Here is a 23825-nt window from a genome sequence, read left to right on the forward strand (position 1 = left end):
GGTACCCATCACCATTTATTATACAGTAATTACACCACCACCAATAGGGGAGGTTCTGTATTTGGTGCATCATTGTGTAATACACAACATCACCAGTATCACTTGCTGCTCTTAATCTGCTTCTATCTGCATCGTCTATTATGTCGTCACCAGGGCAACCATAAGGGTAAATTAAATTATGTTTTATGTAGAAGTGGCCGAGTTATTTCAAATAGACATTGGCAAAATTATTTCAAATAGATAGGGAAGCCCTTGTTAGGGAGCATGTTGTGGAAAAATGGAGGACATTTTGTCCTAGGGAGAAGCAGTTTCTCAATAGCATATAAAAAAGCAAACAGCCGTAAATAGCCTTAAAGCGCTTGTCCAATCATGTGACAGTCACAGTAGAGTATATTGGAATCCTAGAACTAGCTGTGCCAGTGATGTCATCCTTACTGGAGGCAGTTTGCCATCGTGTGCTTTTTTTGGTGCATCAGTGGGTGTTGTGTTACAGAACAGTGTCGTGGTAGTTTAACAGAGCCTGGCTATCTGGGGCAAGGACGTGCTGGCTGGGTTAGAGGCCAGACAGACTGACAGGCTGTAATCCCTACATCCCCTACAGTCACTAACCTGTTACGTTGCTGTGGCGATGATGTCACTCAGTGTGGCTCTCCTTGCCCGCCTCTATCTATTTCTCTTAAGTGTCTGCTCTGAGCTGCCTGAGGTGGGTTTTGCACCCGTCCCAGTCAGACCATGTTGACCATGTAGTTAACGCCTGTCAGGGCTCCCTCTCTCTCCCCAAGCTTAAACATGTCCTGTGTTATGTACCCACAGCTTTCAAATGAATTGTACATATAGTTCTGGCCAAATATAGTGACACTTTTGCACTTTTCTTAGATAATTCCCTATTTCTCTTCAAATAAGTTGAAACTGAAAAACACTTTTGGTCTCCACACCTTGTTATTGGATTTTCAACATTGCAGAACCAATTTTATTTTGTAAACTTAAGTTTACAATTTATTTTTTAATTTTTAAATTAAGACAAATGGCATAGACACCCTGGAGCTAGTACTTGGTTGCACAGCCTTTGGCCAAGATAACTGCAGACAAATGTTTCCTGTAACCATAAACGATCTTGTTGCACCTTTCTACTGGTAATTTGGCCCACTCTCCAGCAGCATACTGCTCTAATTCTTCAATGTTTGACGGGTTCCCTCCACCAACTGCTGTTTTCAGATCTCGCCATAGGTTTTAAATGGGATTCAGATCTGGACTCTTTGCTGGCCACTCCAGAACAGTCCAGCATTTCTTTTTGAACCATTCCTGGGTGCTTTTTGATGTGTGTTTGGGGTCGTTGTCCTGCTGGAATACCCACAACCTTCAATGGAGACCCAGTTTTTGGACTGGGTTGAGCATTGGACTCCAAAACACACAAATATCTCCTGATTTCATGATGCCTTGCGCACTTCAAGGCCCCCAGTACCAAAGGTGGCAAAGAAACCCCACAGCATTGTCAAACTTCACCCGTGTTTGATTGTAGGGAGGGTGTTCTTTTCATTGATTGGTTCATTTGGTCGCTGTGCATGAAAATTGGCAAGCCACCCCGGGTCCTCTCCAAATACTACCGCTGCACCATCGAGAGCGTCCTGACCAGTTGTATTACGGCCTAGTAAGGGAATTACTCCATCCACGACCGCAAGGCCCTCCAGCGGAGGGTGAAAACGGCCCAGTACATCACCGGGCCCGTGTTTCCCACCCATCCAGGACATCCACCAGACATTGCACGCTATCTCATCTAACTTCTATTGGGTATCTACTGTATGTCTATTAGAATACAGTAGACCTATTGCTTTAGTTTGTTGACTATCACAAATGTAGTTAGTTCATGTATATTGATTTAAGACTGACAGGCATAATCTGTTTTAAATCTTAAACTGTATATAAAGATAGGCAGGTCACTAGAGGGAAATGCTAAAGGCAGACTTAGAGTAATGGTCCTTATATGCTCTCGGGTGTGGAAGTTCTGCAGAGCTTCCAGAGGGTGAGGCAGATGCTGGTCCCCCCCTGGCCCAGGGGTTTCCCTCTGCAGGCAAGTTGCTAATATCCAGCCAGGGAAGCCCAGTGTTCAGTGGAGCAGCCTTCATGAAAGAAGATTTTGACAGTCAGAACACCACATTACACACACAGAGGTCTTGGCATCACAACTCCTGCTTCCTCCAAGGTCAACTGTTCTGCCTGCGGCTATGGAATCCGGACCTGTTCACCGGACGTGCTACCTGTCCCAGACCTATTATTTGACCATGCTGGTCATTTATGAACATTTGAACATCTTGGCCATGTTCTGTTATAATCTCCACCCGGCACTGGCCACCCCTCATAGCCTGGTTCCTCTCTAGGTTTCTTCCTAGGTTTTGGCCTTTCTAGGGAGTTTTTCCTAGCCAACGTGCTTCATCACCTGCATTGCTTGCTGTTTGGCGTTTTAGGCTGGGTTTCTGTACAGCACTTTGAGATATCAACTGATGTACAAAGGGCTAAATGCTATATACATTTGATTTGATTTAATAGAAATGTTCCCCAAAGATAAATTAGAACAGAGTTTGAACTTTGGTGGACCTCCGCTTGTGCCCTCAAGCCACTGTGTTCTGGTATTTTGGCAGGCTCTGACTGGTACTATACTTTGGTAAGTGCCAAATTATGGATAATGCCTTACTTCAACCTTTAAATTAGAAAGACATTTGCAATAATGACTCACCATGTGAGGTGTGATTGCCCTCAGACAGACAGGATGAATTGTGATGGATACAAGGTGTCTGGCGGGCTGCACAGCCTTAATATTCCCAGCAATTGTACCTAAGAACTGCCAGACCATACTGCTGACAATATGTTGAAAACTGTTTTACAGCTTGGTGATTGTTTTTCTCATACTCGTAGTCTGCTCAGCTGTCTATTAACAATGAATTGTGTTTTGGTTCCTTAGGTTCGCTCCCTCCTCTTTGGGACCTTGTCCTGTGAGCAGGGTGATGGTTGTACCTTTGTGCTGCCCAGTCTGGTGTGTTCCAGTGATACAGAAGATGGGGGGATATGACAGTGTCAGTGGTGCACTGTAAGTTACCATAGAACAATGAACCAGCCAATAACTATTTTTGTACCCTGCAATTTTTTTCAGCAGACCATATTTTGTCTTTTTCCTTTGTGTAGTGTCTTGACTTTACTTTCATTAATCTGATGACTGTTATTTATTTAATCAACTAACTATGTTTAATTGTTACCCAATTCAATTAATAATGTAACAATTAACTCATTAGGATTTGGGGCACCATGGAAGAGGTTATTTAAATAATTACCATCTCTTGAATTAAACTCTAAAGAGCTTAAACTATCACATCAATCTTCTACTGTTGTTCACTCTGGAAGATGGCCAGCCATGTCGGTGGTTCCCATTGGTGATGAGGGCAGCTAACCAGCCGCACCAGTGATTGTCTGGGAGGCGAGCCTCTCGCCCACGCCTCGTGCCGATTACTCAGGGTTCAGGACTCAGACCCCTTCACATGAACAGCTGCAACCCGGCAATGTTCCGGTCCAAAGGAAGGTGAGTTTATTTCTTCACCTTGTGTTGAGGTTCAAAGTTCCAACCATTTCAAATGTTTAGCCCCTGTTTCCTGGTCTCTGAGATTCTGCGTTTAAACCACTTTAGACGTGGCTGCAATTCCCCGTCTTTCTTGTTGTAATGTTATTTTTGTGGCAATCCTTTTATGCACTCTGGCCGAAGGGGACGGTTCCATCAGGCTGACATGCTCTCTGACCTCAATCGGGGCGTGGCTACTTACTGTGCACAAAGTTATGTAAAACTAACTCTCTCTTGGGGAGTCTTATGGCTCCAAAAATCACATTCATATCTTAAAAATACATACATTTTTCATATTATATGGAAACTTGATAAAGGGGATATACTTTCCAAGTTTTTTTTCTCCCCAATTTCGTGGTATCCAATAACAATTGGAGTAGCTACTATTGTAGTAGCAACTCCCGTACGGGCTCGGGAGAGACGAAGGTTGAAAGTCATGCGTCCTCCGATACACAACCCAACCAGCCGCACTGCTTCTTAACACAGCGCACATCCAAGCCGCACCAATGTGCCAGAGGAAACTCAGTGTACCTGGCAACCTTGGTTAGCGCGCACTGTGCCCGTCCCGCCACAGGAGTCACTGGTGCGCGATGAGACAAGGACATCCCTACCGACCAAGCCCTCCCTAACCCGGACGACGCTAGGCCAATTGTGCGTCACCCCACGGACCTCCCGGTCGCGGCCGGTTACGACAGAGCCTGGGCGCGAACCCAGAGTCTCTGATGGCACAGCTGGTGCTGCAGTACAGCACCCTTAACCACTGCGCCACCCAGGAGGCCATACTTTCAAGTTACAGTATTTCATCCATACTGCTTTTCATTTTGTGATGTCATAAAAATTGTATGAGTTTTTTTTATAGCTCCCCACATTCTTATGTTAGAATTATTGTTCCAGTCTCCACTTTTGACTATCAGCGGGAAAAGCCTATTAACAAAGACATTCCTCTGGTGGATTTTACTGGAGGGGGAGAAGGAGCCCTCTTCTCCTGAAATTTACAACAGGGTGTGAACTGTCAAACCGGCCCAGTTCCCTCCTCTGTGGGTGAGAGAAGGTCTGGTTATTGTAACCATTGCCAAGCCGATCTGACCCATTGTGATCCTCACAGGACAGTCATGACAAATGTAATTGTATTTAATATTTAAATTTGAGTGCTTTAAATGATAGTTCATAAAATATGGCCATTTGTTTTTTTTACTTACAAATAAGTTATTCCAATGGTATATGTGCATATTTTGCAAGGAGGAGAGTAGATTTGAAAGTCAGACATCAAAAACAAAAAGACTCCAGACATTTTGCGAGAATGTTTTTTATTTTTTAACTCCCACTTTGGGCTGGATGTGTAGTTCATACATGCATAAACATGAGTGACAGCTAGCAAGATGTACACACAGGAGAGAGAGAGAGAGCAATGATGTGGTGCACATATCTGCACATGAGTCCACTTTTGGCTCGTGAGTGCTACTTTCAGAACTACTGGCTAAAAAGTATCAGAATCTCTTTTAAGTGATGTACAGTGTAGTTGATCTAGACCTGTCCATGAAAACATTCCTCAAGCCAAGCGCATGGATGCCACACCTGTGGAATGTGTAACTAAACATACAGATCACACTGAGCATTCTCTTGTAGCTTCAGGCAGTTTCCTCTGGTTGCATAAGAGCAGACAACTGCGAGGGAAACAGGCTCATAGTGAGTCTGGTCCACTGTGGTACTGAGGCAGAGGCATTGACAAGTCACAGTAGTGAATTGCTACCCTCTCTTCAGGGTTCCATCTGAAGAGAGAACAACTATGGAGAGTTCTCTATCAGAAACACATGATCATGTGTAACAGTATAGCAGTATAGCTTACCTAGCTGGTATTACAATTGTAGCCTGTTCTTGTTCTAGATGCTCGTGTGCTTTTGAGATGTGTTCATTATCTCAGGACATGTTCAGACTACTGTGCAAGTAAATATAACTTTCAGAGACCAGTGAACAAACAATACTGACACAAGAAGAACCTATGACAAGGGTCTTCTGTTAAAGGAAAAGAACAAGGGTAATAAATACTATACTCTTTAAATATGACAGCTTTGAAAACATGTTTAATAGAACCTGCCTCTGCATTGAACTGTACAATCAAAATAAAGATACAAGCAGCTCTCATTGTAACAAACTTTGCTTTTTGAACTGAAGTCTAGAATTGGCCAACAGAACAAAACTGTCTGGTCAGGTCACTAGGCCAGTGGAGACCCGGACATCATGGGGAAGCTAGCTTTGATATAGTGCCATCTGACAGGGAGAATTGCAGGGAGAATTGCTTGTACTTTAAGGTTGGTGAGGTTGTCAACCTCTAGTGCCATAATGCTTACAAAAACATTTGTCATCCAGTGCAGATGCCTTTCATCTCCCTGCGCAATATGAAAGGCATGCAGGGTATTGTTAATGATGAAATACCTGATAGCCAGTTTGTACCAGAATCAATATTTTTTTCCTAGTTAGGGGAGAGCCCTTGAAGCAGGACAGTAGCCTTTAGTGAGGGTGCACCCATTACATCAACAAGAACACCACCAAGGGTACCTCAGATGATACACAGAATATGAAGGATTCTGAGATCATGTCATACTTTTTCAAGCCTTAAAAATAGCTTGTTCATTCACACATGTCCCATGGTGAAAAGCATTGAACACATTGAAAGGGAATGAGAGGTCTCCGATCAGATGGCGTAAATTAATTAAGACAGCAGGGCATGAAGGGAAAAGTGTGAATCATATGGCTACTTGTCAGTTTCTGCTCTGTGTTCATTAGCTGTTTAAATCAACATGTGCATAGTACATGTTACTCTTTAAATGTTGCTGCACACAAGTAATGTTGTAAATGCACAGTGCATTTGTCTGCAGCAACAATGAAAACCTGCAATTAAAAGATGAAATAAGTGACCTGATTATTATCACTTAATGAAATGTCCTATTGGAGCTTTACAGCAGGGACAACTGATGAGACAAATGCTGATTGTGAACAATTATGCCTAAAGCTAAATTGAAGCTGTGCGCAGTCCAGATTCCTACCAAACAAGTTTTAAAAAACATGGTCACCTGACCAACATCCACTGTGAGTTTTCAGATATGCTTTCTTTAACCTTGTGCGTAAATGGTCATTACCATTGCATCCCAGTGGATACTAAAGAAAGCTGTGTAGCCTAGATGAAATAAAAATAAAACATTCCACATGTATACAATATAAAATCAGACAGGCTAGAGGTTACTCTATCACACAATAATCTTCCACATCACTTGCAGTCACACCCTTTGCATCACAGCAGGAGTGAGTACTTCCGGCACCGACAGAGATGGCCGCCTCGCTTCGCGTTCCTAGGAAACTGCACAAGCATTTCGCTACACTCGCATTAACATCCGCTAACCATGTGTATGTGACAAATAAAAATGGATAGGTTTAACAGAAACATCAAGTCAAAATGTCCCATCCTTAGAAACAATTAACTTGGTCCATGTACAACCCAAATTGCACTCAAATTTTATAAAGCCCATTTTGCAAGAGCAGTCGTCAAAGTGCTATACAGATTCCCTGCCTAAAACCCCAAAGAGCAAGCAATGCAGATGTAGAAGCACAGTGAGTGGCTAGGAAAAACTCTAGAAAGGCTGGAATCACGTAGAGGAACCAGGCTCTGCCGGGTGGCGATTATAACAGTACATGGCCATTAAGGCCAGATCGTTCTTAAAGATGTTTAAACGGTCATAGATGACCAGCAGAGTCATAACCAAAGTGGTTATAGAGGGTGCAACAGTATAACACCTTGTGAGTAAATATCAGTTGGCTTTTCATAGCAGAGCATTGAGGTTGAGAGTGAGAGAAAAAGAGTTGAAAACAGCAGGCCTGGGACAGTGAACAGTCAGAAACTGATATGCAGCAACGGCACCTGGTCTTCATACAATCCATTAGATCAGTCAAACAACTTAAAATGTCACTTGTCCAAAAATATACCAAAACATTTCAACAACATTCATTCACATCACATAGACACATGCCCTTATGCCTACATAAAAATGTTTGCCCTTCAATATAATGTATTATTAATTTGATTTGTTTAATCTGAGTCACTGAAAGTTGTTTGAGGCCTTATTATTCAGACTTGATGGTAGATCTTAAGGATTCTCCTGCCTGTGAGTTTTCTAAATTTATGCAGCTCACTCTACCAATCACTGCTGGTGCCAGAGAGACTAAGGGATCCCCAAACCCAGTGCCCTCTGCTACTAGATCACCAATATGTTGCTAGAGGGCAGGACACCTGACAGTCCTGCCTGCTCAGGTCAGAGCCTCCTCAGTCTCTCTCCAAGTGGACAAGAGTGATGAGTGTGTGGACAGTGGTGAGTGAAGATATTGAACCTTAAAGATTTACTGTTTGTTACTATTGCTTGTTGTTATAGTGGATACTGTGTTATACAAGTCCTTTGCTTATGTCACCATCTCCTTATACAGTCAAAATTATTATTGCTTGTGCTATTACTCCTTTTATTCTCATGCAATGTTTATTATGTACAGTATATTCATTAATCTCTCATCTCTGTACAGAACCACATCCATCTCATATGTCCTCTTGAACTAAAGTTCTCTTTTGTAGATAACTCGGAGGTTGCCTTATTCCTCTGACCGGGACAGGGGTCAGCGAGTCATGGACCAGTCTAACTGGAGAGCCCCTCTCTTTCAGTATCGTATTCTGATGTTACTTACGGTCTTCAAATCAGCTCAGCTCATGATGGAACACTCACATGTACAATCCATAGATTTTCATTCCTGACCCAATCAACTTGACTGGCTACTACTGACCCAGATTCTTAATCTCTACCTTCTGGGCTTTGTTTTACAGCCCAAATCTCAAAATAACAGACTTGTTCCTCATGTGAGAGCCAGAGCTTCATCTTCAACACGACTACATCCTTTATCCCATTGAACAGGGATTAGGTCAAAGACAACTAGAGACTTTCCAAGATCGATACTTTGCAGCAGGTAGCCTAGCAGATGTGTCAGACAACCCTCTGCTTTATTCATCCATGTCTTCAATCTATTAAAGATTAACACTCAGTTCTGATGGTGAAGTCAGTGCATCTATTGTCAGTGTTCCATCTGAGAGATGGGCCTGATTGAATCCTGGAGGAATGATGGTCTCAGGAGGGCAGCTCAGCCACCAACATCAGTCCTTAATCCCCGCCAGCAGGAACCAAAGCAGTCTGACATCTTCAAGAGGCAGACAATACTAGCCTCCATACAATCTCTAGTTTGGGTACTCTGCCACTATTGACAGCAACACAGTGATGTCATCTGGCTTTCCTCCTGTGGGAACGAGAAGGAGATGCAGTCAGGGAACAATCAAATGTATCATCCCTAATGGAAGGAAAACTAGTAAAAAAACAAGGGATCAGTCACTTCTTATTCCTCTCTGGGTGTCATTCTCCCTGAAGCAGGGCAGGAATGGAGCCAATGGACTGAAATGAGGACTACCTTGGCTTTGTCTCCAATTTCCACTCACATGAAGTGATAATCATTACCTCTTACATTCAGTCCATTGTCACAGGCAAACTGTGCAAAAGGTGACATGTAGTTGGGGTTGTATGCCAGAACATGGGCCTGCTCTGCAATGCTCCTGGCTGTCTGCTGGATACTCTCATAGTTAGTGTTCTGCAAAAAACAAAATGGAGGATAGTGTTAACATTTTTGGAATGTCTGGTTCCTCCACTTCAATACTCTACTTACTGTAAACATGTTTGTTGCACACAGGTACTGCAAGGATTTATGAGAGGGTGTACCTTCAGTTTTTTCAACTCCTGTAGGATCATGTGTTCGGGCATGTTGTCAAAGAGGCCATCTGTGGCTGTGAGAATGATGTCCCCCAACTGGACGTCAAAGGAGGAGCTGTCTGCAGCATCAGGACTGAAGGGGCACAGAGAGACACTGAGTCAGTGTGGAAGTCTTACAAGAGCATATCAACACAACGTAGGGAAATAAGTCTTGCGGCGCATTAGTTACCTGTCATGATTATACAATTCCTTGGAAAGCGGCCTTAAATTCTCTCTGCCCCAGACTCCCCGCCAGTCATGGCTGTCATACAAACCATTTGTAACCCAGCAGTCTTTCCATTAAGGCTTTAGTAATACAAGTTTCAAAATAATCATGATTACAGTCACAGATTTAGCTCTAAATAAAACAATGAACATCTTGTCTGCCCATCAAGGGCTAAAAATGCTGCCTCAGGCACTTAACCCTAACTGCTCCAGGGACACCATTAATAACGGCAGACCCTGGCCGTGAGCCCACGGGGGGAGTTGGGATAAGCAAAAAAAACATTTCCAATTCACACATGCGTATAATGTGAAATAGGACAAAACACCTACCAATTTAAATAATCTCCCTGTTCTAGAATACAGGGGTCAGAAAGCCTTTGGGCCAGCAGACCTGGGATTGGCTGCTGTGAGGAGGGCCCTAAGTTAACCCCTCTGTGTGTCTGATGACACTTTGAGCTGGCTGGGACAGTAGCAGGGATCCAACACCCACACCACACTGGAGTATCTAGCGCAGCTGATGGCATGAGACAGCAGCACACGGCCCCAGCTGCCCCTGGCCTGCATGCACACGGACTGTGGCAGTACTGGACACTCAAAGCTGCAGCAAAACTGGACAAACCAGGGAGCAGCTCAAGGGCTGAACCAATGCTGAGACTCTCTGTGCTTCAAAGCCAAACCACAGCTTCTTTACAATACAAAATATGGCTTCAACAGAATCCACTGACCTGTCACTGAGGACAGCCCCCTCTGCCTCAGGCGGGGCGATAGAGAGCTGGAAGGGGGTGTTGAAGTAATGCTGCTGTTCATCGGAGCGGTGCACTACCTCTCCTCCCCGCACCACCAGGAAGCCAGAGTCTCCCAGGTTGGCTGTGTGAAGCCTGTGACTCTGCCGGTCCAGCACCACGATACAAGCCGTGCTGCTGCCTGGAGGGAAACACAAGCGGATGAATATATGGGTGGTGTAATGGGGATTTGAATTTTTGTGCTGTTCTAATAACCAATTTCTGTGTTCATGCAAGTGGCTGACTGTACAAATGATCACTATCAGTAGCTGCAATTTGCCCAGACCGTGTTTGAGAACGAACTAAATATTTCCGTTTCAAGGGCTCAGCTTAGAGAGAAAAAAGCCTTGAGGTCTTGGTCTGTCACATGTTATGAAACAGTATTGGTCGGTCACATTTATATATATAAAAAAAAAAATCCTTCATTTAACTAGGCAATGATTAATTAATGCAAATATAACTTGTCTGTATAGCCATATATAAGACAACTGCTGGGACTGCCCAGGTAGAGCTCTTGATTGACATGTGTACTATGGTGCATTGAGTTGGTTGGAACCTCTCCGGTGCACTGACAAACAATTCATTTAAGATTGACTTCAGGTGTCCCCGTGTAAGAATTTCCACGACAGTGATTCTATCTGTAACTAATGAAGTTGAATAGATTTCTCCCCAATTTCGTGGTATCTAAGTAGTCTTCTCCAAACAGTCTTGTCTCATCGCGGCAACTCCCGTGCGGACTCGGGAGAGGCGAAGGTCGAGAGCCGTTCGTCCTCCGAAACACAACCCAACCAAGCCAAACTGCTTTTTGACACAATTGCCCACTTAACCCGGAAGCCAGCCGTACCAATGTGTCGGAGGAAATTGTGCGCTGCCCCATCGGCCTCCCGGTCACGGCGGGCTGCGACAGAGCCTGGACTTGAACCCAGAATCTCTAGGGGCACAGCTGGCACTGCCCTACACCACTGCGCCACTCGGGAGGCCTTGGAAGGATAAAATTTAAGGAAACATAAAAGTAAACCGAACCGGCGAAAACATGGCTCTGTGTGCAGCCACACCCTGCTAAGGAGTCATCTAGTTTGGACCACCAGAATGTGCTATGGGTGCTCCATATAACCCCCTCACGCTCTGACTCCCGGTCTTGAATGTTTTTCCAATAGTAATACAATTACTGTTGGCCTCATGACCGCAATTGAAAAATACAACACAAACTTGTTTTTGTCTTCTACATGCGACATGGGATGAAAAAGTACAGACCGAGACAGACCGTTCTGGACTCCTTACGCAGTTCTTTCTCCCACATGTTTCTGCCTGCTTCATTCTAGCAAAGCACTGATCAAGACGAGATTCTGGAGCGGAGTTGCTGGTAGTAGGAATAGGCTACTAGTCTTTACATAGTAACAACAAAAATAGTAAGAGGCATGCAGCAGCTATCTGACTCATGATGCAAATATCCTATCTAAATAGCAGCGCCCCATGCCACTTAGTCTAACCACACAGACCGAAAATAACAGCCCATCCCATGACTGTTCCCTCTACTGCAGTGGTTCCAAAACTTTAGGCCCACGACACCATTTTGATATCTGAAAATTCTTGCGATCCCAAATGTGAATGAAATGTACTTAACAGCCAATGTTAACTTTTTTATTTGGGGCTATGGTAGTCAATTGAAAAACTTTCTAAACGTATTTCTGATTGTGATGGTGTGTTGAAGACATACTTTTAATGTGGGGCTGTTTTATACTAATTTGCGATTGACTATGTTTCTTCTCACCACCACTAATGAGATGGGTGTGGCTTGATTCATGTCGCGTTGGAGTTTTTCAAAGTCAGGGGGCGTGGCTGACAGCGCGCACCTCACCTCTGGTGTAACATCCAGCCTGGAACGATATTTGGTTTTAAAACGAGAGCACTGATGGTGCTCTAAAGACAACTGGGACCTCTGAAAAATACAAGGTCAAATCATGACGTCAGTGATCATGTCGGCTGTTCACGAGTTGGAATTCCGAGTTGGTTGACTTCAAAATGTTCCATTCGAAGCTAGTTTTTTGTTTGTGAATGACAACCATTCCTCTCTCAATACAAAAAAATATTTCCAACACTCCCCCCTTGATAACCAAGCCTCCATGTGAAATAGAACATTATCATACTCTGATTGCAAAAATATGTGGAGATATGAAAACAGGCATGTGTGCAGTGGATGTGGTTTGATGTACATTGAACAAAAATATAACCACAACATGTAAAGTATTGGTCCCATGTTTCATGAGCTGAAATAAGATTTTTTTTCTTCCCATATGCACAAAAAGCTTATTTCTCTCAAATGTTGTTTACATCCCTGTTAGTGAGCATTTCTCCTTTGCCAAGATCATCCATCCACCTGACAAGTGTGGCATATCAAGAAGCTGATTAAACAGCATCATTACAAGAGGTGCACCTTGTGCTGGGTACAATAAAAGGGCACTACTAAAAATGCACCGTTTTGTCACACAATGCCACAGATGTTTTGAGGGCGCGTACAATTGGCATGCTGACTGCAGGAATGTCCACCACAGCTGTTGCCAGAGAATGTTATGTTAATTTCTCTACCATAAGCCGCCTCCAACGTCGTTATAGAGAATTTGGCAGTACGTCCAACCATGGGCCAGCAGTTTGCTGATGTCAACATTGTGAACAGAGTGCCCCATGGTGGCGGTGTGGTTATGGTATGGGCAGACATAAGCTATGGACAAAGAACACAATTGCATTTTATCGATGGCAATTTGAATACACAGAGATACCGTGACGAGATCCCAAGGCCCATTGTTGTGGCGACATCACCTCATGTTTCAGCATGATAATGCACGGCCCCATGTCGCAAGGATCTGTATACAATTCCTGGAAGATGAAAATATCCCAGTTCTTCCATGGCGTGCATACTCACCAGAAATGTCACCTATTGAGTATGTTTGGGATGCTCTGGATCCACGTGTACAACAGCGTGTTAAAGTTCACCGCCAATATCCAGCACCTTCTCACAGCCATTGAAGAGGAGTGGGTCAACATTCCATAGGCCACAATCAACAGGCTGATCAAACCTTTGTAAAGGAGATGTGACCACCATTTGCCTCAGGCAGTGCGTCACACCAGATACGGACTGGTTTTCTGATCCACGCCCCTACCTTTTTTTAAAGGTATCTGTGACCAACAGACGCATATCTGTATGCGTCCCAGTCATGTGAAATCCATAGATTAGAGCCTAAATAATTTACTTCAATTGTCTGATTTCCTTATATGAACTCTAACGAAGTACAATCTCTGAAATTGTAGCATGTTGGGTTTATATTTTTGTTCAGTATTACAATCAATTACCTGCTGCAGTATATGTCAGTTCTGTGCTCAGCTCTTTTGCCACCAGTTGCTCTCGGTGTATCATACAATGCTTCCATATGGCAGAGGGATACAATGGTCAAGTGCGGCCTTTTCCCATGATCCAAGGATGCTGTCTAGTTGAATTATATATATTTTAGATTTGAATAATCTTTCATTTACACTACCGGTCAAAAGTTTTAAAACAGAGTTAAATGTTTACTCTTCTCTACATTGTAGAATAATAGAAGATGTGTTATGTCATAGTTTTAATATGGAATCATGTAGTAAGCGCAAAAGAAAGTTATGAGAATCTTCAAATACCCACCCTTTGCCTTGACAGCTTAGCACACACTTGGCACTCTCAACCAGCTTAATGAGGTAGTCACCTGGAATACATTTCAATTAACAGGTGTGCCTTGATAAAAGTTCATTTGTGGAATGTCTTTCCTTCTTAATGCATTTGGGCCAATCAGTTGTGTTGTGACAAAGTAGGGGGGGTATACAGAAGGGCTATTTGGTAAAATACCAATAAGTCCATATTACAGCAAGAACAGCTCAAATAAGGAAAGAGAAACGACATCCAATCCTTTCTTTATGACATGAAGGTCAGTCATTGCAGAAAATTTGAAGTACTTCGAAAGTTTCTTCTAGCGCAGTCGCAAAAACCATCAAGCACTATGATGAAACTGGCTTACATGAGGACCGCCACAGGAATGGAAGACCCAGAGTTACCTCTGCTGCAGAGGATAAGTTCATTAGGAGTTGGCAGCCCAAATAAATGCTTCACAGAGTTGAAGTAACAGACATCAACTGTTCAGAGGAGACTGTGTGAATCAGGCCTTCATGGTCAAATTGCTGCAAGGAAACCACTACTAAAGGACACCAATAAGAAGAAGAGACTTTCTTGGGTCAAGAAACACGAGCAATGGACATTAGACCGGTGGAACTCTGTCCTTTGGTCTGATGAGTGCAAATTGGAGATGTTTGGTTCCGACCGCCATGTCTTTGTGAGACGCGGTGTGGGTGAACAGATGATCTCCATATAGGTATTTCCCAGCGTAAAGCATGGAGGTGGTGGTTTTCTGGTGTGGGGGTGCTTGATGGTGACACTGTCTGATTTTCTTAGAATTCAAGGCACACTTAACCAACATGGCTACAACAGCATTCTGCAGCAATACGCCATCCCATCTGCTTTGGGCTTAGTGGGACTATAATTTGTTTTTCAACAGGACAATGACCCAAAACACACCTCCAGGCTGTGTAAGGGCTATTTGACCAAGGAGAAGAGCAATGGAATGCTGCATCAGATGACCTGGCCTCTACAATCCCAACCTCAACAAAATGGGGATGGGTTGGGATGAGTCGGACAGCAGAGTGAAGGAGAAGCAGCCAACAAGTGCTCAGCATATGTTGCAACTCCTTCAAGACGGTTGGAAAAGAATTCCAGGTAAATCTGGTTGAGAAAATGCCAAGCGTGGCTATTTGAATAAACTGAAAAATATTTAACACTTTTTTTTTGCTTACTACATGATTCCATATGTGTTATTTCACATATTTATTTAATTTAGTTTTAACATCTCCACTATTATTCTACAATGTAGAAAATAGTAAAAATAAAGAAAATCCTTTGAATGTGTAGCTGTTCTAAAAGTTGACCGGTAGTGTATATTTAAGGTTATCCACAATGCAATGATTTTTATATAAAAAGACGATATGATAGATCTATCCATCTATGTATATTTTGTATATACACTACAGTGCAAAAGTTTGGGGTCACTTGGAAAACAAGGTCATTTCTATGAAAACATACATGAAATGAGTTGCAAAATGAATAGGAAATATAGTCAAGACGTTGACAAGGTTATAAATAATGATGTTTAAATTTATATAGTGTCCTTCAAACTTTGCTTTTGTCAAAGAATCCTCCATTTGCAGCAATTACAGCCTTGCAGACCTTTGGCATTCTAGTTGTCCATTTGTTGAGGTAATCTGAAGAGATTTCACCCCATGCTTCCTGAAGCACCTCTCAAAAGTTGGATTTTGTACCATACGGTCAAGCTGTTCCCACAACAGCTCAATAGGGTTGACATCCTGTGACTGTGCTGGCCACTCCATTATAGACAGAACACCAACTGACTGCTTCTTCCCTAAATAGTTCTTGCAAAGTTGGGAGCTGTGCTTTGGGTCATTGCCCTGTTGTAGGAGGAAATTGGCTCCAATTAAGTGCCATTTACAGGGTATGGCATGGCATTGCAAAATGAAGTGATAGCCTTCCTTCTTCAAGATCCCTTTTACCCTGTACAAATTTCCCACTTTACCACCACCAAAGCACCTCCAGACCATCACATTGTCAAGCATGGTGGAGGCAGATGGCATCAGGCACTCCTCCAGCATCTTTAAATTTTTTCTGCTTCTCACGAATGTTCCGCTTTGTGATCCAAACACCTCAAACTTAGATTCGTCTGTCCTTGACACTTTTTTCCAATCTTCCTCTGTCCAGTATCTGTTCTTTTGCCCCTTTTAATCTTTTATTGGCTCGTCTGAGCATCCCGGAGTTGCCTCTTCACTGTTGACGTTGAGACTGGTGTTTAGCGGGTACTATTTAATGAAGCTGCCAGTTGAGGACTTGTAAGGCGTTGGTTTCTCAAACTAGATACTAATGTACTTGTCCTCTTGCTTAGTTGTGCACCGGGGCCTCCCACTCTTTCTATTCTGGTTAGAGACAGTTTGCGCTGTTCTGTGAAGGAAGTAGTACACAGCGTTGTACGAGATCTTCAGTTTCTTGGCAATTTCTCACATGGAATAGCCTTCATTTCTCAGAACAAGAATAGATTGACAAGTTTAAGAAGACATTTCTTTGTTTCTGGCCATTTTGAGCCTGTAATCTAACCCACAAAGGCTGATGCTCCAGATACTCAACTGGTCTAAAGAAGGATAGTTTTATTGCTTCTTTAAATCAGAACAACAGTTTTCAACTGTGCTAACATAATTGCAAGTGTTTTCTAATGATCAATTAGCCTTTTAAAATTATAAACTTCGATTAGCTAGCACAACGTGCCATTGGAACACAGGAATGATGGTTGCTGATAATGGGCATCTGTACGCCTATGTAGATATTCCATAAATAATCTGCCATTTCCAGCTACAATAGTCATTTACAACATTAACAATGTTATTTTAAAAAGGATCATTTTTTTTGCTTCTCTTTCAGAAACAAGGACATTTCTAAGTGACCCCAAACTTTTGAACAGTAGTGTATATTTTTTTCCTTCAGATTTTGCCAATTTTCCCACGACCCCATTTTCATATCAGGGTCATGACCCCTAGTTTGGAAACCGCTGCTCTACTCTAAATGCCTAATCTAGTAAGCATGAGGCGGATACTAGTGATTTATTTTTGCACCAGCCTCCAGGTTCACAAAACAGTGTTCCTCAAGGGCTGTTTTTACTCACCTAGCAGAGGCACTTTGTTCTGTAGGAGCTCGTAGTAGCTGCTTGTGAGGACGCCCACAGGGTTGCCTGGAACAAAGCGTCCCTCCTTTACCAGCCGCTCACACGTCTTCATCAGGGTCCCTGAAAACTGGGATGGGTCCACCCCGTAGTCTCTCCAACCCCCCACTCCATCTGCAACGCCTGAGACCACAAACAGTTTGGTTAAAAAGAGGATAACACAGGATAGGAAAGAATCAGGATTGGATTATGATTATTCTTAACACTCCTGACTAAGACATTCCCAGAAGACTACAGTTTCTTGGCTGAGACGTTTTCTACAAAAGGAAGAGGTCATATTGGTCGGAAACAAGAACTAGACGTTGTCACGCAGCTGTGACGGGAGAAACAATAGGCACATACACCAAAACAATGCACCAAGTGTACAGCATAACAGTGCTCAGAATAATTTTAATGTTACCTTTATTTAACTAGGCAAGTCAGTTTAGAACAAATTCTTATTTACAATGACGGCCTAGAAACAGTGGGTTAACTGCCTTGTTCAGGGGCAGCACAACAGATATTTACCTTGTCAGCTCGGGGATACGATCTCGCAACCTTCCAGTTACTAGTCCAACCACTAGGCTACCTGCCGCTCCGAATGAGACAAGGGACACTTCAGATAAACATTTCTTTGACCTGCTTATTATTACGAAAGGTCAATTTGAGAAACAGGCCTATTTCCTGGAATAATCTCCATTGATCATTTGGCCAGTCTGGTACATAAACAACTTGATAACTATGCAAAACTGGAAGTTAGACATTATCTGCAGTTGTCAAGTTACATTATCAACAGTTGTCAAGTTACATTATCAACAAGCCCCTACACTAGCTTGAGGTCACATTATCCCACGTCATAAAAACATGAAACATTTGTTTTCTCTGGTTTTTGAAATGTCCCTCTGCCTAAAGTGTGGGAAGTTAGTCTGGCAGTCCATGTTTTTCCTAGAAAGGCAAGTCTATCCAGCTGCTTCCAGACACTATAAAAATCGGCTCTTGCTGTGACCATACAAGGAGGGTTCTCCCTCATTCTCTCCCTGCCAACCTGAGGCTACCGGTAGTGACAACGAGGAGACATGGCATGCCTCACAACTTCCTCCCAAACCACACAGAGAACAACATGTAGCCTCAAGTGGATGGTGATTTTCTATCTAGTCAAGGGGGATTTTCTGGCTTTTGTTATGGCCGGGGCAATTCCACAGTAACAGAATTACGTGGAGACGCCGATGTCTTCCCTTTAAAATGTATGCCAAACTAAAACCAAAGTTCAACAACCAATACAACCCTATGCACAATGACTATTTTGAACAATTGACAAAGTAAATGAAAACTTTGAAAATAATGTTTTAAATGCCGGGGAAAAAATAAAAAACATATTTTGCAAAACTAACAGAATTACAGTAAAATCTCCCTCAGTTTTATTCTGGTACCAAACTTTGTATCTGCACAGTTCTTCCAGTAAATGTTTATAAGTTTGTGGAAATTGTTAAAAGTAACCGAAGAACAACATCCCAACCGTGAAGCACGGGGATGGCAGCATCATGTTGTGGGTGTGCTTTGCTGCAGGAGGGACTGGTGCACTTCACAAAATAGATGGCATCATGAGGTAGGGAAATTATGTGGATATATTGAAGCTACATCTCAAGACCTCAGTCAGGAAGTTAAAGCTTGGTCGCAAATGGGTCTTCCAAATGGACAATGACCCAAAGCATACTTCCAAAGTTGTGGCAAAATGGCTTAAGGACAACAAAGTCAGGGTATTGGAGTGGCCATCACAAAGCCCTGACCTCAATCCTATAGAAAATGTGTGGGCAGAACTGAAAAAGCGTGTGCGAGCAAGAAGGCCTACAACCTAACTCAGTTACACCAGCTCTGTCAGGAGGAATGGGCCAAAATTCACCCAACTTATTTTGGGAAGCTTGTGGAAGGCTACCCGAAACGTTTGATCCAAGTTAAAAAATTTAAAGGCAATGATACCAAATACTAATTGAGTGTATGTAAACCTTGACCCACTGGGAATCTGATGAAAGAAATTAAAGCTAAAATAAATAACTACTATTATTCTGACATTTCACATTCATAAAATAAAAGTGGTGATCCTAACTGACCTAAGACATGGAATTAAATGTCAGGAATTGTGAAAAACTGAGTTTAAATGTATTTGGCTAAGGTGTATGTATACTTATGACTTCAACTGAGAGATATACACACACACACACATTACCCTAAAAAGGCGTCAGCATGCTTCAGCTCGCCTGGCGCCTAGTCGAACTTTAACGAGTGTGTTTGCATACTCACTTAAAAAGACCTTTGCTTGAAAAATGAGAAGACACGGAGCAATAGTACTGTTTGTCCATTTTGAGACACCATAGCAACTATATACTTCCTCAAAATAGTCCGAATTTGATTGGACGTTTTTGCCAAAAATATTTTAGTCGCGCAATTTTACATTAAGATGTTTGGTGCAGTATTTTTCAATATAAACATATGCATGAAAACGAGTCGTCACTCGTTGAATGACAAATACTTTATTGAAGAATCTCCAATGTTGACCAATCACCGACGAAGAGGTGTAGACTTTGGTGCCGAACTTTAGCTTTATTTTGGCACTTACCTGTATATATGAATGTTTTGTAACAGTGTTCTCCTGAGGTCCAGGACCAGTTAGGTACACCCTATATATTGTGGCCTGGGGTAATGTGTGAATGAAAAACCAAATCTGTCTGAGATGGACTGGTTGTAGCCTACATAGTAAAAACTAAATAAACAAGCAAGAGAAAAAAAGAAAAGGAAGCCTCCCATTCACGTCGCCGCGCTGTAGATGAGTGGTTTGAGAGATTAAAGTTCCTCGGTGTCCACATGACTAAGGATCCATCATGGACCGCACACAACACAGTCGTGAAGAAGGCATGACAACATCTCTTCCCCCAAGGAGGCTGAAAATGTTGGCATTGGTCTTCAAAAAAAGTTCTACAGCTGCACCATTGAGAGCATCTTGACTGGCTGCATCACCGCTTGGTATGGCAACCGCTTGGCATCCGACCCCAAGGCGCTACAGAGGGTAGTGCGTACAGTCCAGGAAATCACTGGGGCTGAGCTCCCTGCCATCCAGGACCTCTATGCCAGGATGTGTCAAAGGAAGGCCGTAAAAATGGTTAGACTCCAGCCACCCAAGTCATACTGTTCTCTCTACTACTGCACGGCAAGCACTACTAACGCACAAAGTCTGGAACCAACAGCACCCTGAACAGATTCTACCTGCTAAATAGTTTCAAAGTTGACCAAATAGCTACCCGGACTATTATTTTTATTTTCTTTATTCATCACATACGCTGCTGCTACTGTTTATTATCCATCATGTTGCCCAGTCCCTATTCCTAGTTATACAGTGTACAAAACATTAAGAACACCTTCCTACTATTGAGTTGTACCCAGAACAGCCTCAATTTGTCTGGGCATAGACTCTACAAGGTGTCAAAAGCATTCCACAGGGATGCTGGCCCATGTTGACCCCAATGCTACCCACAGTTGAGCCAAGTTTGTTGGATGTCATTTGGGTGGTGGACTATTCTTGATACACACGGGAAACTTGAGTGTTAAAAACCCAGCAACGTTGCAATTCTTAGACACACTCAAACAGGTGCACCTGGCACCACACCCCTCAAAGGCAGTTAAATATTTACTCTTGCCCCTTGACCCTCTGAATGGCACATACACAATCCATGTCTCAAGCAAAAGGTTTAAAAATCATTATTTAATCTGTCTCCTCCCCTTCATCTACACCGATTAAAGTGGATTTAACAGGCAATATCAATAAGGGATCATAGCTTTCATCTCCAGGAAAGAGCAGGTGTTACCAATGTTTTGTACACTCAATGTGTGTACATATAGTGCATTCGGAAAGTATTCAGACCCCTTGACTTGGTCCACATTACAGCCTTATTCTAAAATGGATTACATTTTAAAAAAAATACTCAATCTACACACAATACCCCATTATTAAAGCAAAAACAGGTTTAGATTTTTTTTGCAAATTTATAAAAAGTAAAAACATCAATAGCTCATTTACATAGGTATTTAGACCCTTTGCTATGAGACTCGAAATTGAACTCCGGTGCATCCTGTTTCCATTGATTGGAGTCCACCTGTGGTAAATTCAATTGATCGGCCATGATTTGGAAAGGCACACCTGTCTATATAATGTCCCACAGCTGACTATATAATGTCCCACAGTTGGACTAGTAACCAGAAGGCTGCAAGTTCAAACCCCCGAGCTGACAAGGTACAAATCTGTTGTTCTGCCCCTGAACAGGCAGTTAACCTACTGTTCCTAGGCTGTCATTGAAAATAAGAATTAGTTCTTAACTGACTTGCCTGGTTAAATAAAGGTCAAATAAAAAAAGAGCAAAAACCAAGCCATGAGGTTGAAGGAATTGTCCGTAGAGCTCTGAGACAAGATTGCGTTGAGGTACAGATCTTGGTCAGGGAGGTGACCAAGTACCAGATGGTCACTCTGACAGCTCCAGAGTTCCTCTGTGGAGATGGGAGAACCTTCCATAAGGACAACCATCTCAGCAGTACTCTGCCAATCAGGCATTTATGGTAGAGTGGCCAGACAGAAGCCACTACTCAGTAAAAGGCACATAACATCCTTCACATAACAACTCTTTGGCCTGAATGCCAAGCATCATGTCTGGAGGAAACCTGGCACAATCACTACGGTGAGGGATGTTGGTGGCAGCATCATGCTGTGGGGATGTTTCAGTGGCAGGGACTGGAAGACTGGTTAGGATCTAGGGAAAGATGAAATGGAGCAAAGTACAGAGATCCTTGACGAAAACCTGCTCCAGAGCGCTCAGGACCTCAGACTGGGGTGACGGTTTACCGTCCAATAGGACAACGACCCTAAGCACACAGCCAAGATAACACAGGAGTGGCTCCGGGATAAGTCTCAGAATGTCCTAGAGTGGCCTACCCAGAGCCCAGACTTGACCCTGATCACAAAAAAAGCTGTGCAATGATGTTCCGCATCAAACCTGAAGATTTGCAGAGACTAATGGGAGAAACTCCAAATACAGGTGTGCCAAACTTGTAGCGTCATACCCAAGAAGACTCGAGGCTGTAATCGCTGCAAAAGGTGTTGTGTAGACTAAGGATTTATTTATTTAATCCATATTAGAATAAGGCTGTAACGTAACAATGTGGGGGGGGAAATCAAGGGGTCTGAATACTTTCCGAATGCACTGTATCTACCTCAATTACCTCAAACATTGAATTGGTACTTTATATAGCCAAGTTATCTTTACACATTGTGTATTTATTTTTCTCTTTGTATTATTGGGACTGGCCAGTAAGTAACTATTTCACTGTTAGTCTACACCTGTTGTTTACAAAGCATGTCACAAATAACATTTTATTTTAAGTCCTAAACAATTGCCAATACTCTCCATCTGTCTAATATATTTCTTAATGAGTCCATAAATGGTTATGGCTGTCCCCCTCACTTCCAGGACCCCTCAAAGGGGAGCAGAACAAGGCTGATACTAATGAGATGGCAATGATGGCAGATAACCCAGTAAGCAGTAAAAAAAATATTGGCTTGAAGCAGTACATTATTTTCTTGGCTTGAAGCTAAGCGAATAGTTAATGCATTGGTCATTACAATAAAAAGTTGTGTCCCTGTTTTTTATTTTTATTGTTTGACAATATGCAACACTAAGATTACAAACTATCTAGCAAATGTGCACTGTCTGGCCTGTTAGCTAGCTATTAAGCAAGCTAAACAACCTGACAGGTTACATCGTCACTTTACAGAATAGTTGTCAATGTAATTTATGCATTTTTTGCCAAATTAGTTTGTTACTCACCCAAAACATCGGCAGATCTATGTCGGGCAATAAAGCAAGCGTCGTCACCATAGCACATCCCTTTCTTCAAGATACCTTTTCGAAAATCCTTCCCAAACCCGCATCTTGCAGTTACCAGGCTGTAGTCACTGCTATCCGTTTGAGAGAGTCCGCCAATAACAGCTCTGGCAACAAGTCTACCGTACGAAAGTACGGACAACATCACATACACACCAGCTCCTACTAAAGCGCCAAGCTAGCTAGTTTAGCGCCGATGTAGCCACACAATATTGTCTTTCTAGCGTTCTACTGTGATGCTTGGACTAGTCAGCTAGATAGCCTGACAATAACATTAGCCATGCACAGACAAAGCCGCGCGCAAGCTGATGTGATAACGCCCCCAGACGAGACGTGTATTCTTTAGTCTGAAGAGTTCTTGCAAATTTAGTGACGCCTGTGCCGTAATTCAACGGAGATCACACATCCAGATCCCAAGAGACGTTCCAAGTTTGTCATAGCCATCGTGCCTGTAGAACAGCCCACATTATACACATCTGCGACTGGGGAGCGAGCCAGAGTGATCTACTCTGTTGTGGTCTTGTGACTGCTGACGTCCATCTCATTACTTCTTCTTCGAGGAGGTTTCACGGCGGCTGGCATCCAATATATTGCATTACCACCACCTACTATATACTTTGCTTGAC

General features: G+C 42.8%; 1 protein-coding gene across 2 annotated transcripts; it reads right to left on the reverse strand.

The window, feature by feature from the left end:
- Positions 1–5665: 5665 nt before the first annotated feature.
- Positions 5666–23825, reverse strand: LOC115111485 (protein phosphatase PTC7 homolog). Of its 2 annotated transcripts, none has more exons than XM_029637578.2 (6): positions 23143–23825; positions 17240–17419; positions 10383–10581; positions 9403–9526; positions 9152–9274; positions 5666–8929 (listed from the first exon to the last, which is right to left on the reverse strand). In XM_029637578.2, exons 1-6 carry the CDS (start codon positions 23342–23344, stop codon positions 8891–8893), a joined length of 867 nt encoding a protein of 288 aa, XP_029493438.1. In that variant the 5' UTR covers positions 23345–23825; the 3' UTR covers positions 5666–8890. The 2 variants fall into 2 exon arrangements, with proteins under 2 accessions (XP_029493438.1, XP_029493437.1); XM_029637577.2 differs by having other exon boundaries at positions 9145–9274; positions 23143–23822.

The sequence above is a fragment of the Oncorhynchus nerka genome, linkage group LG27 (assembly GCF_034236695.1).
Source record: "Oncorhynchus nerka isolate Pitt River linkage group LG27, Oner_Uvic_2.0, whole genome shotgun sequence".
Lineage (NCBI taxonomy): Eukaryota > Metazoa > Chordata > Actinopteri > Salmoniformes > Salmonidae > Oncorhynchus > Oncorhynchus nerka.

Coding starts and splice junctions, on each gene's coding strand:
- LOC115111485 (XM_029637577.2), bottom strand. CDS start 23,344: ATGTTGTCCGTACTTTCGTACGGTAGACTTGTTGCCAGAGCTGTTATT. Junction 17,420..23,142: donor TAGATCTGCCGATGTTTTGG/GTGAGTAACAAA, acceptor TTGTGGTCTCAG/GCGTTGCAGATGGAGTGGGG. Junction 9,527..10,382: donor GGGGCTGTCCTCAGTGACAG/GTCAGTGGATTC, acceptor GTGCCCCTTCAG/TCCTGATGCTGCAGACAGCT.